Genomic DNA, 17,608 nt, shown 5'->3' on the forward strand with positions numbered 1-17,608 from the left:
ACTAGCACGGTCCACGCCAATCCCTCTCTGGCACAGAGGATCCACCTCCTACCAGCCGGGATCGTGACACATATGCTGCTCTGGACAGTTCCTAAAATGGACAGCAGAGGTCAGCAGAGAGCACTGTGGTCATGACATGAGAGGAAATGCATTTCTTTTTTTGGATTTCTCTTTAGTATACAGCGCCTAAAAAGTACTGGAAGGATTAAGATTTTTTAATAGAAGTGACTTACAAATCTGTTTAACTTTCTGGCACCAGTTGATTTAAAAAAGAAAAAAGTTTTCCACGGGAGTACCCCTTTAAATATTTACAAGCATTTATAAAAATAAAAAAAGAAGAAGATAAACAGTAAAACATAACAAAAGAACAGTTGTTATAATAGAAAGTGAGGAAAAATGCAAGCACCAACTAGATCCAGGTACAGACATGGAACGGATTAGAAGAAGCGAACAATGCCATGATATAAACATTTACTTGGAGCTTGCTGTACGCATTTAACGTAGTGGAATGTATGGCGAATTAGAATAAACAGACCAACGGTGACTACAAAGAAGTGACTACATCTTGTACTGTATAATACAAATAAAAACAGTGCAGAAGGTTCTGAAGAACGTCCAATTCTCCCAATCCAAATAACCCTATGTATTTTAATTCTTTTGTAATTTGTTACACCCTCCCTGGGACCTGGCAAGATGTCAGTTCTCCTGCACTCTAAATGACTGACAGACTTGGCCCCTTCTGGGAAATGCACAGCTAGAAGGGAAATGACTGTGTTTGATCAAGCTGCAGACTCTTGAAAGGATGCACCTTCTTTGATTCTGTATATCTCAACATGGTTTCTTTCTTAAAAGCAAATAAGACCAGGAACAAAAAAAAGTGTGTTTCTTTATTTGAATTGGGTGAACAGCAAAGAACACGGGAAAAATTAGCCGTAGACTCATGTGCTCATGCTATCTTAATATTATTCCAATGAATAATCTGTAAAGACTATTTTTTTTTTTTTAGTAACTTTTCTTTCAGTGCCAGAAAATTGGTCCTGTATGTGTAGAAATGTTGTCATTCACTTCACTGAGCAGCTACACAGGGTATTCATGCTCCAAAACCTTCTAAGCCATTTCAGTCAACCGTATATATATCCTACCTCTAGTTTTACTTTGGTAAGATGACTTCTCAAAAGGAATGTCTTCAAGTGAGCAGAATAAGAATGATGGTACAGGGGGAAGCTGTTTTTGATTTCTTTCAAAAATGTTCGTTCCAAGCCAATATTCTGTGGCCTTAAAAAGAAAACCTAACGCACCGCAAACACGGATCTAAGAAAATGTTGAAATTCCATTATTGGATGGAGCCTGTGGCATATAACAAACATATCAATAGGAAATTAGTTTTAGAACAACTTGCTGTTCATGAAAAAAAATGTTGGCTACACTATCACAAACAGGGAGCAAACTACTATACAGTGGGGCAAAAAAGTATTTAATCAGCCACCAATTGTGAAAGTTCTCCCACTTAAAAAGATGAGAGGCCTGTCATTTTCATCATAGGTATACCTCAACTATGAGAGACAGACATCATTTGCAAATAAATTCTTTAAAAATCAGACAATGTGATTTTATGTTTTTTTATTTTTTATTATTATGTCTCTCATAGTTGAGGTATACCTATGATGAAAATCAAAGGCCTCTCTCATGTGTTTTAGTGGAGAACTTGCACAATTGGTGGCTGACTAAATACTTATTTGCCCCACTGTAACTGTAATCCAGAAAGTAGTAGAAAATTCAGCTCACCCTCTGATCCAGAAAGCATATATAAGTATATATAAGTGTGGTGTGTGCATGAAAGATGTCATGAACAGCTGATCAAAAACTGAAATACCAACAATAACTCAATAAAGGCCCAGCACATTTTTCACACAGAATTTGCAAGAATAGAAATAACAACTCAAAAAAAAAGACATAAAGGCAGCCCAGAGAACTCCTACTAGGATCAAGAGAGGTGTTGAGTGCAGTGGCCTGAAAAATCTCCCAGACAAAGAAAGTATGTGAATAAAGAAAGATGTCAGCTCTCAAAGCATCTCACTTCATTGTTGTTTTATTCCTATATTAGCGCAAGTTAACCTCGAAAGAACTGGCAAAAGTATGAATAGACCACAACAATATAGATACAATGAATAAAGTTTAATGAACCACTGGTGGTGACCTCAATTGACCAGACATAAGCCCCTCTGATATATATATATATATATATATATATATATATATATATAAATATATATATATACACACAAACTGCTCAAAAAAAATAACACTCAAACAACACAATGTAACTCCAAGTCAGTCACACTTCTGTGAAATCACACTGTCCACTCAGGAAGAAACACTGATTGACAATCAATTTCACATGCTGTTGTGCAAATGGAACAGACAACTCAGGTAGTGCAGCTCATCCAGGATGGCATATGAATGCGAGCTGTGGCAAGAAGGTTTGCTGTGTCTGTCAGCGTAGTGTCCAAAGCATGGAGGCATTACCAGGAGACAGGCCAGTACATCAGGAGACGTGGAGGAGGCCATAGGAGGGCAACAACCCAGCAGCAGGACCGCTACCTCTGCCTTTGTGCAAGGAGGAGCAGAAGGAGCACTGCCAGAGTCCTGCAAAATGACCTCCAGCAGGCCACAGATGTGAATGTCCACTCAAATGGTCAGAAACAGATTCCATGAGGGTGGTATGAGGGCCAGACATCCACAGGTGGGGGTTGTGCTTGCAGCCCAACACCGTGCAGGACGTTTGGCATTTGCCAGAGAACACCAAGATTGGCAAATTCACCACTAGTGCCCTGTGCTCTTCACAGATGAAGGTCCACACTGATCACATGTGAGAGACGTGACAGAGTCTGGAGATGCCATGGAGAACGTTCTGCTGCCTGATACATCCTCCAGCATGACCGGTTTGGCGGTGGGTCAGTAATGGTGTGGGGTGGGCTGCACAGCCCTCCATGTGCTTGCCAGAGGTAGCCTGACTGCCATTAGGTAACGCAAGACAATGCTAGAACTCATGTGGCTGGAGTGTATCAGCAGTTCCTGCAATAGGAAGACATTGGTGCTATGGACTGGTTCACCGGTTCCCCAGACCTGAATGCGATTGAGCACATCTGGGACATCATTTCTCGCTCCATCCACCAACGTGTTCCTATTCCTACCTAGCAAAATTGATACGGTTCCTAGGGAACAACTGCTAGGTAGGAATAGGAACAGGAAGATACATAACCAGTCGCAACCTTTGAGCAGTCTTTACGTTTAAAAATACTCCATTAAATGATAAAATAAAACAAGCTATTTTTTCAAATTGGTTCATACTACAGAATGATCCTGATATTTCCAATATTACTGCTTCCAAACCAATAGTGAATTACAGACGTAATAGGACCATTAGGGATTATCTGAAAAGGAGGGAAAAGAACATACCCAGCAAAGAACATGGTTGAATGAACATAGCCATGCAGGCAATTATGCATGTGGTTCATGTTATTTTTGTGACATGAATACAAAAATTAATGTCATTAAATTGGGAGGACGTACAGTCAACATCAAGCAAACATTGACACGTAGATCTAAATATATAGTTTACTGTATGATTTGTGCATTTGGTAATTATTACATTGGGAAGACGATACGTCCATGTTTCACCGTGTACGTGAACACATAAGGTCGTTGCAAACTGGAAAAGGATCGACAAGGTTTATTAACCATATGACAAAATATCACAAAAATGCACAGAAGGATCTAAAGTTTGCAGCTTTGGAACAGATTAACAATGCAAAATATGGAATGAATAGACATCAAACCCTACTGCTGAAAGAATCAAGATGGATCCTCAGGTTGGAGGTGACAGGCCCTATGGGACTGAATGTCAAAAATGAGTTAGGGGCTTTGTTATAGGATGTGTTAGGGGCAACGCTCCAGCCATCAATCCTGGGCGTGAGCGCTCCCCTGTTTCTGCCCGTCCCGGGACTCGCACACATGTCCCGAGCATTGCTAGGGGCAACGCTCTGGCCGTTCTGTGAGCGCTCTCCATCCTGTGCCCGGGGCAGCTCTGGGACTCGTTATGCGGGACACGCCCGAATGCGAGTCCCGAGCGTCTTCTCACCTTGCTCTGCGCCCAGCAGTTCCTCTATTCTCCTTTGTCGGCAAGCACATACCCACCCCTGTGGGCGTGCGAGTTCCGGCATTGCTAAATTTAAAGGACCAGTACACCCATAATTGGTTCTTCTCTGGGCGGACTCTATATTAGTCCTGCAACTCCCTAATATGGTGCTGGATCTTTATGAGTTTGTGCCATATTAGTGTTTATGACCTCCAGCTTGTGACCTGACTTTGCACCTTTGCCGCCTGCCTCCTGAATTTGTGCCTGTGACCCAACTACGCTTCCTTGCTGCCAGCCTTCTGACCCGTGCTACATCTGAATACGCTTCTTCTCTGTGCCAAGTTCATCTGGGCATCCTGTGTAGACGGATCATGCAAGGGGTAGCGACCTGGGTGCCGCCTGCTGCAGCAAGACCATCCCGCTTTGCAACGGGCTCTGGTGAAGCGGCACCTTAGACTCTGCGGTTCAGCCATTGTCCACACAGGTCAGCTGATCCTCTTCCCAGCCGTCTATGGTAAGACCGTTACAGGATGTCTTTATTCCCTGAATCTTGTTCACACGTGCATTTATGCTATTTAGTTTTTAACCCACTATTGGTTTTGTTTAGGCACATTATGATTACAGTTCTGTTAACACACCTTTACTCACCTGCACTTTTTCAGAGGGGGCGTGGAGAAAGCGTGATGACGCGAGTGCGGCCTGACAAAGAGCCAAGCGGCGTGATACGGTCCATGGCCAGCGTCTGAACTCCACCATTACCATCTGCTGCTTCTATTCATATTCTATGCACAGTTATTAAAAACTTTAAGTACTAAGTACCTAAGAGTCTGCTTACTGGACTAGATAAACAATAACATTGGTGCATTCAAAATAAAAAGCAGTAGATACTTTTTATCTCTCATAATGACGATTATAACAAAGCTGCCAAGAGTTTATCTATTGGTAAAAATTCTTTTAAAGGAATTTCTATATAAATTATCTTAAAATAATAAGTCCCCTATAGAGAAGTAAAGAGAGCTTTTATTGTAAATATTCTGTAAGTAAAGTAAAAATATTATGTGTTTTAATAAATAAAATTCACTGCAAGACAATATTCACCCTATAATTCCTTAAATTTTTTTTTAAATTAGATTCTATAAAGTACACTGTAAAAATGCTTTGACACTTGGGTCTAGTTTTACTCTTATTGGGCCAGTACCTCTATGTATTCATATCAGAAAGGACTTCAAATCTCTATTAGAAAGGGGAGATATATTGTGCTGCGTCTGTGAAACAGCTGCCCACATGTCGTTGATTTTTCCGCATACATTTTAAAGAAAAATCGCCATTTATGAACAAAAATGAGTGACATTTGGAGCGTGTACCCACCCACGACAAGTGGGCATGAAGTATGTATGAAGGAGACTAAATGAGGGCTTGGCCACACACAAAGGGGTGTGCCAGGGGCTCAATCTCCTCACAGGGACTTTCAGACCAACTTGCCACACCAAAAGACGCAGAAATATACACCAGCTCCTAGCCGGCTTACATTTCTACAATGGGGCAAGGGTAGCCATGGCACCACTGTATTAACTAAGAGACCTGCATCTGAAATCCGGTGGACCAAAAATGGGAGGAGCTTTACTGACATCTGACATGGAACAAACCAAAACTCCACAGTTAGTAAACCTATTCCTAAGTTCTTGAAAGCATACAGAAGGAGTTGAGGAAACAACGTAATGCTCCACTTTCACTATACCAACATTTTTAACAAATGTGATGTATAAAAAAGTGTTGAGTCAACATTGTAAAGTATGGATGTTTTGAATCTGTTTATAGTATAATTTCTCCCTATACTATACCATATATATATATATATATATATATATATATATATATATAGGGCTCGAGTCCTGCAGGAACGCACAGGAACGGCATTCCTTTGCTTTTTCCAGAGGAGGAACGCTGTCCCTGTTACATTAGTCCTGCAGGACCGACCTCTCTGTTCTTACCCTCCCTCCGTTTCCTCCCCTGGCCCGCACTGCTAGATGCTGGAGGTGTAGGACCTGTGATGATGTCACCATCACATGTTGGGGGCAGAGCTTAGCTGGGGAGGAGAAGAAAGATCCTGAGGGCTGAAGGACCTGTGTGATGCTGTGGAGGATGCGGGGCTGAGCTGGAGGAGACATGTCACGTGTCACCCCAGTAAGGTAATTACATGGAAGGAGATTTGTTGCAGTGTCATCCTAGTAGTAAGAAGATTACATGAGGAGGGGTTTGTTGCAGTGTGTCACCCCAGTAGTAAGGTGAATACATGAGGAGTGGGTATGTTACAGTGTGTCACCCCAGTAGTAAGATTACACGAGGAGGAGGTTTGTTACAGTGTATCACCCCAGTATAGGTGGAGGAGGTTTGTTACAGTGTATTATCAGAATGATAACCCTTTAAGAACATTGGGGGAGATATTTAAAGACCTGTGCAGAGGAAAAGTGGAGCAGTTGCCCATAGAAACCAGATCGCTGCTTTCATTTTCAGAGGCCTTTTAAAAAAATAAAGCAGCGATCTGATCGGTTTCTATGGGCAACTGGTCAACTTATCCTCTGCACAGGTTTTAATAAATCTCCCCCAATGGAAGTAAATATACATCTTGGTGCCCTGGTACTTAAAGGGGTACTCCTCCCCTAGACATCTTATCCTCTATCCAAAGGATATGGGATAAGATGTCTGATCGCGGGGGGCCCACCACTGGGGGGTTTGTATTAGAAATCTTGGGTGAGTTCCCACACTTTTTTTTCCAGGACTTGACCCCTGTATATATATATATATATATGTATATATATATATATATATATATATATATATATATATATATATATATATATATATATATTACTGCAGTTCCGTGCACAGTTAGGTGGTCAGGGAACTAATTTGCAGTGAAACAGTGATGTGGATGCATTGAGTTTTTTGACACTGTGCCCCTTCATTCTCCAATCAGCGGGGGCCTAGAGGTCAGACTTCTCCGAACATAAATTAAAGGGGTACTCCACTGCCCCAGTGTTCGGAACATTTTGTTCCGAACGCTAGATGCAGGAAGCGAGGTCGTGATTTCATGGCCACGCCCCTCATGATGCCACCTCAATGCAAGTCTATGGGAGAGGGCATGGCAGACACCATGCCCCCTCCCATAGACTTGCATTGAGGGGGCAGTGGAGTACCCCTTTAATGACATATCCTACAAATATTACACTTTTCATAGAAGTCAGTGGGGTCCCAGGGTTGAAACCCAATGATCATTAAGTGAAGGCATATTGTAGTGATATCACTTTAAGAGATCAGAATTCTCTTTAAAGGAGTAGTCCAGTGGTGACCCAGTGGTGAACAACTTATCCCCTATCCTAAGGATAGGGGATAAGTTTCAGATCGCGGGGGGTCCGACCGCTGGGGCCCCCTGCGATCTTCAGTACGGGGGCCAGGCTCTCCGGCCAGATAGCGGGTGTCGACCTCCGCACGAAGCGGCGGCCGACACGCCCCCTCAATACAACTCTATGGCAGAGCCGAAGCGCTGCCTTCAGCAATCTCCGGCTCTGCCATACAGATGTATTGAGGAGGCGTGTCGGCCGCCGCTTCGTGCGGAGGTCGACACCCGCTATCTGGCCAGAGAGCCTGGCCCCCATACAGAGAGATCGCAGGGGGCCCCAGCAGTCGGACCCCGCGATCTCAAACTTAACCCCTATCCTTAGGATAGGGGATAAGATTTTCACCACTGGACTACTCCTTTAATAAGGTTTCTATTTACAAAATAAGTGCTTATTTGTTTTACAAATAAAGATCTTTATTTATAAATAAAAAAAATCTAGAAGCCATTTAATGTCTTTTGCTACTAGATGTACTGGCTTTGTGAGAAGAATGTTGGAAGGTGGGTTATTGTGCCCCAGACACCTACTTGCAATCTGTCTCCCTGCTGACTGTGATATATATCTAGTCGGCATCTAGTCGACACATTGTATGTGAATCTGGCACAGTCCTGACAATATAAAAATGTAAATCAGCAGTACCAGGGACTTGTCTTCTGACAAGCACCACATGTTCTTGCTTGGGTAAATGACAAAACCTTCTCCTTTATAATGACAGAGTGTTTTTGCTTTGTAGCAAACAGAAAGGGAAAACAAAAATAAAATAAAAATAAAATAGTAATACAGAGAAAGTAGCAACAGCCTGTGATCCTGCTGAAATGTGCAAATAGCATGTGACGACAGGAGAAGTGCATCGCTGGTGTCATTAAATATAATGGTGCTTGTGCGCAAAGTGCTTTTGTCAGAGGTCTCGTTCGGATCCATGGATATCTCTTTCCTTGATAAAAATCCCCTGGAGGTAGAGCTCACATAGAAGATGTACCGGCTGTCAGGCTCAAACAGCAAATTATGCAGTTTTTACTGACTTCCCCTGCATGCTGCCTGCTTGCCAAATATATTCTGTTTCTGTTTACATTATAAAAGGACTCATCCTGCACTTTGTATTGATACTGCTGACTTCTTGAGGTTCATTCTGCATTCAGTGGTATTAAGGGCTGGAACACGAGCTGGACTGAGGGCCATTAAAGGGAAGATGAGATTTCCTCCCCGATGAGCCTGCACTTCGCATCACATACTTTCACTGTACATCCCATCACATACTTTCACTGTACATCCCATCACATACTTTCACTGTACATCCCATCACATACTTTCACTGTACATCCCATCACATACTTTCACTGTACATCCCATCACATACTTTCACTGTACATCCCATCACATACTTTCACTGTACATCCCATCACATACTTTCACTGTACATCCCATCACATACTTTCACTGTACATCCCATCACATACTTTCACTGTACATCCCATCACATACTTTCACTGTACATCCCATCACATACTTTCACTGTACATCCCATCACATACTTTCACTGTACATCCCATCACATACTTTCACTGTACATCCCATCACATAAGTGGATCTTTTTTACAACTTCTACATGTACTAAGAACCAAAACATTCAGATACAATCACTGTAAAGTTTTTCCTTTGGTATGCAGGTTTTAAAATGCTGATGTATTGAAGAATCTTGTGATCCTTATACCGTATTTTTTGCCGTATAAGGCGCACTTTTTCTTCCCCAAAACTGGGGGGAAAAGTTGGTACGTCTTATACGGCGAATACACACCTATCGGGTCAGTCCCGGCGGCCATCAACGGTTGGGACCCGCGGCTAATACAGGACATCACCGATCATGGTGATGCCCTGTATTAACCCTTCAGACGCGGCGATCAAAGCTGACCGCCGCGTCTGAAGCGAAAGTGACACTAACCCGGCTGCACCGGGAGGGACCTTACCTGCCTCCTCGGTTTCTGCTCCGTGCCGGGATCCCCTGCATGGCCGGCGCTCTCCTTCGTCGTCATCACGTCATTGCGCACGCCCCCCATCATCCAATAGGAGCGGCGTGCATAGCGATGTGATGGCGGCGACAGGGAGCGAGGATACCCGGCAGCAGAGACTATCCGGAGCGACGGGGACACCCCGGGGACGCGGCGACAGCGATGGAGGGCGACATCCAGGACAGCGGTGACGAGCGGTGACGGTTCCGGAGCGGCGGGGACACGTGAGTATTACCTCCTATGTATTACCTCCTATACCAGTGGTCTTCAACCTGCTAACCTCCAGATGTTGCAAAACTACAACTCCTGGCATGCCCGGACAGCCAACGGCTGTCCGGGCATGCTGGGAGTTGTAGTTTTGCAACATCTGGAGGTCCGCTGGTTGAAGATCACTGTGACCTATACTTTACATTGTATTCTAGATATTCCTCATTTAAAATTGCGTGCATCTTATATATCGGAGCGTCCTATAGGGCGAAAAATACGGTACATAGTCAGCAATGCAGCAAGTCATGATTATTAATAATTTCATGGCATATTGTCTGTTTTGGTAACTGGATAATGATATCCAGTACCAAGAATGCACACACTTTACTCTAATTCGGCCAGTACCCCTAAGTATTGCAATATACTTATTCTTACGTGAAGAAAATTAAAGGAGAGATTTATTAACACAACACAACCACAAAGCAATAGCAACGCAGACATTTTTTTAAGACATATTAAAGGGGGATTCCCATCCCCTTATTTTGATTTTCCTGCCCCCTCTGACCTTGCCTTCGGAGGTGGTTGGGAAGTCGAAAGCATTCGAAGTGTGAAAGTTTTCGTACTTATATATGTGCCACTCTCATTGAAGTCAATTGGCAAACTGTGTAAGGTCCCCTCTTTTGGCTGCTTTTGGCTTCCTGACAACCTCTGGCAGCAGCAAACAGGCCAGAGGGGTCAGGGAAGCCAAAATTAGTTGATGGCAATACCCCTTTAAAGGGTACCTCTCATCAAATAAACTTTTGATATATTTAGATTAATGAATGTTGAATAACTTTCCAATAGCATGTTAATGAAAAATATGCTTCTTTCTATTGTATTTTTCCCAATCAGTCCTGTCAGCAAGCATTTCTGACTCATGCTGGAGTCCTGAACACTCAGAGCTGCCAGCCTGCTTTGTTCACAGCCAAACAGGCTGTGAACAAAGCAGGCTGGCAGCTCTGAGTGTTCTCCTTTGTGAACAAAGCAGACTGGCAGCTCGTAGTGTTTAGGACTCCAGCATGAGTCTGAAATGCTTGCTGCCAGGACTGGTAGGGAGACCCCTAGTGGTCATTTCTTCAAAGTGGAAAATTAAATAGAAAGAAGCATATTTTTTAATAACATGCAATTGTAAAGTTATTCTGCATACATTAATCTATAATATTTCAAAAGTTTTTTTGATGAGAGGTACCCTTTAACAATGCATATACAATGTGTTTACAATAGACACATTGCATTACATGCAAACAGTTATGTGCATGACACAAATGTAAAAGGTACAAAACTAGTTGCCTTTGCATCCAACAACCAATGAATAAAACAAATGACATCATTTGTAAGGACTGATGTTAAACATAGGTAAACATTCAGCCATGATCCTAACCATTTGTATGTAAACCTGGCATGACACACATCTCAACTTGCAATTGGCATATATTTACATAAATATGAGTATTCACTGCACAAGTGTCTGCTACAACTCATTTCTCTCCCTGCAATATAATACTACAATGCTAGCAAGAAAACATCTGCATATATAAGAGGGCACTTCAGATTTATTTGCTGTCATGTACATAATAGGTTGTGTATTCTTGTACAGGTTGATAAGAGCCTTTTTGCCTCATTCTCCATAGCTCCTCTGAGATTAGACTATTGTGTGCCAAATATACAGAGCACTAGTCATTAAACAGTAGTGACAATTGCTAGGCTCTATGTATGCTTTTGTATTAACATAGCTGTCTATGGCTATGCACAATAACAGCATTATATAAAGCCTTTTTTTCAATGACCTGGAAACAACAGCCCAAGTACGAACAACAGTTATGCAACCAAACTATGTATTATATCATTCATTTTGTTTTGTAACACGAATATTTCAGCTCCCATAGTAAGATAAAGCAACAAAAGCTGTACCTAACTGGTGACCCTGTACAACATTTCCACATCTTGCATTCATTTCCTATCTGTTAAACATTACAAAAAGCATAGAGGGTCTTCAAGTAACATGTTCAATAACTGCACCACATAACGTATTTAGAGGTAGCACAGTAGCCCAGTAGTTTATACTCTTGTCTTGCAACATAAGTCCCCATGGTTCACTTCCAAATAAGAACATCTGCATGACGTTTGAATGATGCCCTTATGTTGTGCAGGTTTCCCGTTAGTATTCCAGCTTCCTCCCACCCACACTCAAATACAATGTAGCAAGAATAAATAAACGACCCGTAGTATACAACAAACCTTGTATAGTAAGAGTCAACTCCAAGGCTTTCCCGGACATTTGCAATGTGCTGCTCCAGAACTGAACTGTTCAAGCCCTGAAAACTCAAACTTCCGGATTCAGTGAAATCACTGGTGTTTTCTAAGGTTGTGTCTCCCAAATAGTATTCATGAAACTTTAGGATTCCTGCAATAAAATATTAAATGTTATTATATTATAAAACATGATATATCTATCTAGTTTAGGAAGAATGCAGTGCTATTCTCACTCTCCCGCAAATTTATATTCCTTATTACTCTGTCCAGTCACAGGACAGCACCTACTTCTATCTGCTATGCCTTACATAGTGTTGGAGGAAGGGCAATGTACAGTGTTGGAGGAAATTCACTGCACAGACTAGAAAGGGTGGAAATGTCCTGGGGGATAATTTGCACTAGATATGGCATGGGGGTGGGAAGGAATTGATGTACTGGGTTTGCAAGGTGTTATGAGAGGTAAAAAAAGGGGGAGTCAAATCACAAAAGCAGCACTGGTCTAAGCAGTAAACTGCTGTTAATGATAACTAAAGGATATCATAGAAGGGGATTACATTTGAGATGTAGCCTTGTGTTCATTGTACTTACACAAGAGACAGATAAGAGGGAAGCCTAAAATTACCTTGCAGGCACAGTGTGGGCCTTCTGGAGCCGGCAGACAGGCTCAGGCTGCATGCACACAGTCCAGGCTTTATCCCCTGTATAACACTGTCTAAGCCATGTTCTCAATTCCTATGTTCCATCCTGGTCTCTCTGCTGCTAGAGGCAGAATTCTTCTAACAGGCAGTGAACAGCAGTTGCAAGATTTCAGTTTTTTTCTGGGGTAAGGAGCCATTTTTGGTAAAATAAGTGATTTACAAATATGTTAGGAATCACATAGGCTATCACGTAGAGGGAAGTTGTTTGAAGCTACAGTGATCATATAAATATTAAGAAATATTATATCATTTCAAACTTACCAGATCCAGGAGCAAGCAACCAGCTGTAAAGATAGCCTGCAGCCAATGAATAGTAGAGCACCAGGCCTCTTTGGCTATTTACAGTCTCCAGGATTTGATCTATTGTTACAGGTGTATATGGATCCGATTCTTGTTGTCCAGTTTGCCGTTCAACAAGCAAATCTGCAAAAGCTCGTGTTCTTCCTCGCTCCGCAACAGCTAAGGCCTCATCATGATGTCCTATAACATAAATATCAAACATTTGTCATGTATTTTGATAGCAATAACACATTTATAGTCTCTTACTCTTTAATCTGAGATCCTTCAGCACTTTTTTTTTTTACTACGCAGAGGATGGGATTACTGCGAAGCAGTCTCAGACATCAGAACACTGTAAAGTATTCCTGTGAAATGTTTACCACCTACACCTTTAATGTGTCACCTAGTTATGAAGGCTCCTGATGCTTTTCCATTACCACATCTCTCTTAATGGCTCAGGAGGAAGGATTTCATTAATAAATGGATTCCGATTCTCTGGCAAAGTAAGGATGAGATTTATCAGCAGAAACAAAACCATAGATACATATTACACTTTCTGATCATCTTATTCAAAGATGCATTTAGCAGGTTTATTTACAGGATATCTCCAAACTATTTCCATGATATAAAGGAATACAAATATTAAAGTATATGGATGTATTGTAATTTTTTTTAAGTAAAGTAAAGTTTATGTTTTAGTAATTCAATAGTTAAAACAATATTGACGCTTATATAAATGTAGTTGGAAGGAATAGTCATACACAGAGGTGTAACTTGTAGCTTCTGGGCCCCTATGCAAAATCTGCAAAAGGGCCTCATGTGCCAACTATAATACTAGTCTCATATGAGGCAGATGTGCTTTGGCGTCCCACGCTAAAGCCGCTAGCCGCCGCCGGTTCTGGCAGGGCCGGCCCTGCCGCTGTGCTGTGGCTCACTGTTCTAAAGCGGCACCGCTGCCTTTAAAACAGTGAGCCTGCGGCTGGGACTGATGGGGGAAGTGGAGTGTGGGGTATTATTATATTCAGAGGGTGCAGTGTGGAGTATTATTATATTCAGAGGGTACAGTGTGGAGTATTATTATATTCAGAGGTTACAGTGTGGGGTATTATTATATTCAGAGGGTGCAGTGTGGAGTATTATATTCAGAGGGTGCAGTGTGGGGTATTATTATATTCAGAGGGTGCAGTGTGGAGTATTATTATATTCAGAGGGTGCAGTGTGGAGTATTATATTCAGAGGGTACAGTGTGGGGTATTATTATATTCAGAGGGTACAGTGTGGGGTATTATTATATTCAGAGGGTGCAGTGTGGAGTATTATTATATTCAGAGGTTACAGTGTGGGGTATTATTATAATCAGAGGGTGCAGTGTGGAGTATTATATTCAGAGGGTACAGTGTGGGGTATTATTATATTCAGAGGGTACAGTGTGGGGTATTATTATATTCAGAGGGTGCAGTGTGGAGTATTATTATAATCAGAGGGTGCAGTGTGGAGTATTATTATATTCAGAGAGTGCGGTGTGTGGTAGTATTATATTCAGAGGGTGCAGTGTGTGGGAGTATTATAGTCAGAGGGTGCAGTGTGGAGTATTATATTCAGAGGGTGCAGTGTGGAGTATTATTATATTCAGAGGGTGCAGTATGGGGTATTATCATATTCAGAGGGTGCAGTGTGGGGTATTATTATATTCAGAGGGTCCAGTGTGGGGTATTATGATATTCAGAGGGTGCGGTGTGTGGTGTTTCCATATAGAGGATCAGACTCCGCTTAGAAAGTTAGGTGCCAATGCCATCTAAGTGTTAAGTTCTGCAGAGGGAAACTTTAGCTTGAAAAAATCATGGCGGAAAGACTATAGAGCAGACGCTAAGACCTGCGAGTCACATATTATTGTCCCATCAGAGCTGCAGTGAAATATTTCAATATATATCTTCAACAGTGTTATATGGCTAAAACAATTATAAAGCGGTGGCAGGGCAATGGGTGACACCAACCCTAGCAACGCCACTGGATGGGGGACGTCGCACAAGTGATGTTCCTCCGCAGGCCCGCGCAGGAGGACGTCAGCAACATCATAACGTCAGTCCTGGCCGCCGCAGAAAAGAAGAAACCACAGACGGCTAGGTGAGTGTGTCTGTAAGTGTATGTCTGTTAGTGTGTGTCAGTCAGTCAGTTGGGGGTGGGGAGGGTAGAGTGTTATCTAACCTTATGTGGGGAAACTATGTTGTCTACCTAATGTGGGGGTAACACTGCGGCATAACTAATGTGAGGGAACTATGCTGGCAACCTAATGTGTGGAAACTATGCTGTCTACCTTATGTGGGGAAATGTTTTTTTGTTGGGGTAGGTGGGGATGAGGTATTGAGATTGTGTGTGTGTGTGTGTGTGTGTGTGGGGGGGGGGGGGGGGGGGTGATGGGGGGAATTGCTTGCCCAGGGTCCAATTAAAATTAAAGTCGGCCCTGCTCTGGTCACATGTTACATATGTTCTCAGAATAATTATTTCTACAGTGACCATAAAGATTGCTTCAGAAAGGTCCATCTAAATTGGGGGCTAAAACGTCATACATGTGTGGGCACAATGCATTTTATCATCCTTCTTTTATTTCCAGTAAACTTGTGGCCATGGTTGGATCACACTGGTCTAGGTCGTCAGTATGCAGTATGAACTAGTTTATACAGAAAGTACGGATTATGGTGCTTTTTATACTGAGCCCTTTGATGGTGCTCAGATATTTTAGTTACTAAGATAAGTACAGCGCCACTAGATGGCACTTCATTAAAAATATTGATAGGTTTTGTGTGATAGAAATCAATGCATTCCAGTAAACTCACAATCACTAGTCATAAAGCACCATTTGTTTTAATCTATCACAGCTGCATCTACACATTTTATCATATTAACTTGGTCATGTGATCACCAGTCTGACACTCCAAATCTTCCAGTGCGTCCATGTGTTTGTGCAGGATGTCAGTTCTGGGTTCTAACTTCCTGTGAACTAGTAGATGACATAATCATCTACTAATTCCTCTCCTACAAGCTCTCAGATCCATCTAAACCTCTTCCAGCTTCATGTGCTACCTTTATGAGATTAGGATATATAGTAGGATATATAGATTTTGGAAAATGAAAGTTGATACAGCCAAAAATTAGTAAATATCCAATGTGCGAACACAGCCTAAAGACTTCACATCTTCATAAAACACATCAATTGTGATCATAGATCAAATCACTTCTACATTATGGCAATATTTATCTAAACAATACACTTGGAATAAGAAAACACATCAAAACTGCAAGTAGTGTGAACTGATCCATCCACTTATGAATCTAATGAGTTCACCTGGGTGACCTCCAGTACCAGCAGCCTGATGCAATGACCAGGTACAATAATCAAAAGGTCACAGCAAAAGGATTCATGGGAAATGTAGGCAGCATTATCAAGTCATTTTAGTATGAATTTGCAATCAAAAGTTGCAGGAAATCCACAAATGCCACATTAGCTAAAGCAGGTAAGCAGGAGGCATATAAAAGAACATTATTCTCTAATAGTCTATTCTGCACTATATTAGTGAAAAAAAAGTCCCAGTGACTCACATAATCTTCTAAGATGTCTAAAAGATAAAAGTCACTTTTACAGTAAATTAACTTCCATTTAGGGGTTCATATTTCACACCCAAAAGTACAAATGTGGTCTAGGATATAGTACAGTAAGTTTGGGTCAAGGGGTGTTATAGTGACAATTTTTGAGGATTTGTCACTCAAGGGGTACTCCGCTCCTAGACATCTTATCCCCTATCCAAAGGATAGCGCATAAGATGTCTGATTGAGGGGGTCCGTTTATCGTCAGGTGCAGTGCTGGAAGCTTGTGACTTCACGGCCATGCCCTCTCGATATAAGTCTATGGGAGTGGGCATGATGGCTATCACGTCCCCTCTCATAGACTTGCATTGAGAGGACATGGCAGTGACGTCACGAGTGACGTCATGAGCCTCCGCCCCCCATCGCCAGTCATCCAGCACAAAGCAAAGTTTTCTCCATGCACCGGAAGTCTAGGGTGCTGCAGCCGAGATTGCGGGGGACCCCTGTGATCAGACATCGTATCCCCTATCCAAAGGATAGGGGATAAGATGTCTAGAGGCAGAGTAACCCTTTAACTTTTCCTGTTATTTTTGTTGAACTTTTGTTGATGATGTAAAGACAACAGTGCAATATTTGTGTATGACAGGTCCCTGGTAGGTGCCATGACAGCATCCCTTGTCTGTGACCAAGGATTGCAGTTGTTCTTACCGAGACTGATGAGCACCCGCTGCAGAGCCTGGTATGATGACGTCTGCAGATCAAAGAGGGAGAGCTTGTAATCGGTGTTGAGCTGCGCCTCCCGTCGGATTGTTTCAAATAACGCTGAAGCTCTGTAAAGCTGAAACCAGAGAGAACACTTTACTTATTAACTATCTGACAACCTGTCTTGAAATGCAAGCTTCCTAAGGGGACTGATGCTCTTTTGGCCATTTCATACCATTGTAATTAAAGTAGAATTATGCACGCCGCTGAAGAAAGAGCAGATGCTGTGGTATATTTATTTACAAT

General features: G+C 42.1%; 1 protein-coding gene across 4 annotated transcripts in view; it reads right to left on the minus strand.

The window, feature by feature from the left end:
* Positions 1 to 17,608, minus strand: part of TTC28 (tetratricopeptide repeat domain 28) — a 652,388-nt gene that overhangs the window by 169,141 nt on the left and 465,639 nt on the right. For all 4 annotated transcript variants that reach the window (XM_056529536.1, XM_056529528.1, XM_056529545.1 and 1 more), the window contains 3 exons: positions 17,309 to 17,438; positions 13,001 to 13,219; positions 12,027 to 12,192 (listed from right to left, as the gene is read on the minus strand). In XM_056529536.1, the coding sequence (XP_056385511.1) occupies positions 12,027 to 12,192; positions 13,001 to 13,219; positions 17,309 to 17,438 (515 nt within the window). The remainder of the gene's footprint in view (positions 1 to 12,026; positions 12,193 to 13,000; positions 13,220 to 17,308; positions 17,439 to 17,608) is intronic.

The sequence above is a fragment of the Hyla sarda genome, chromosome 1, assembly GCF_029499605.1.
Source record: "Hyla sarda isolate aHylSar1 chromosome 1, aHylSar1.hap1, whole genome shotgun sequence".
NCBI lineage: Eukaryota > Metazoa > Chordata > Amphibia > Anura > Hylidae > Hyla > Hyla sarda.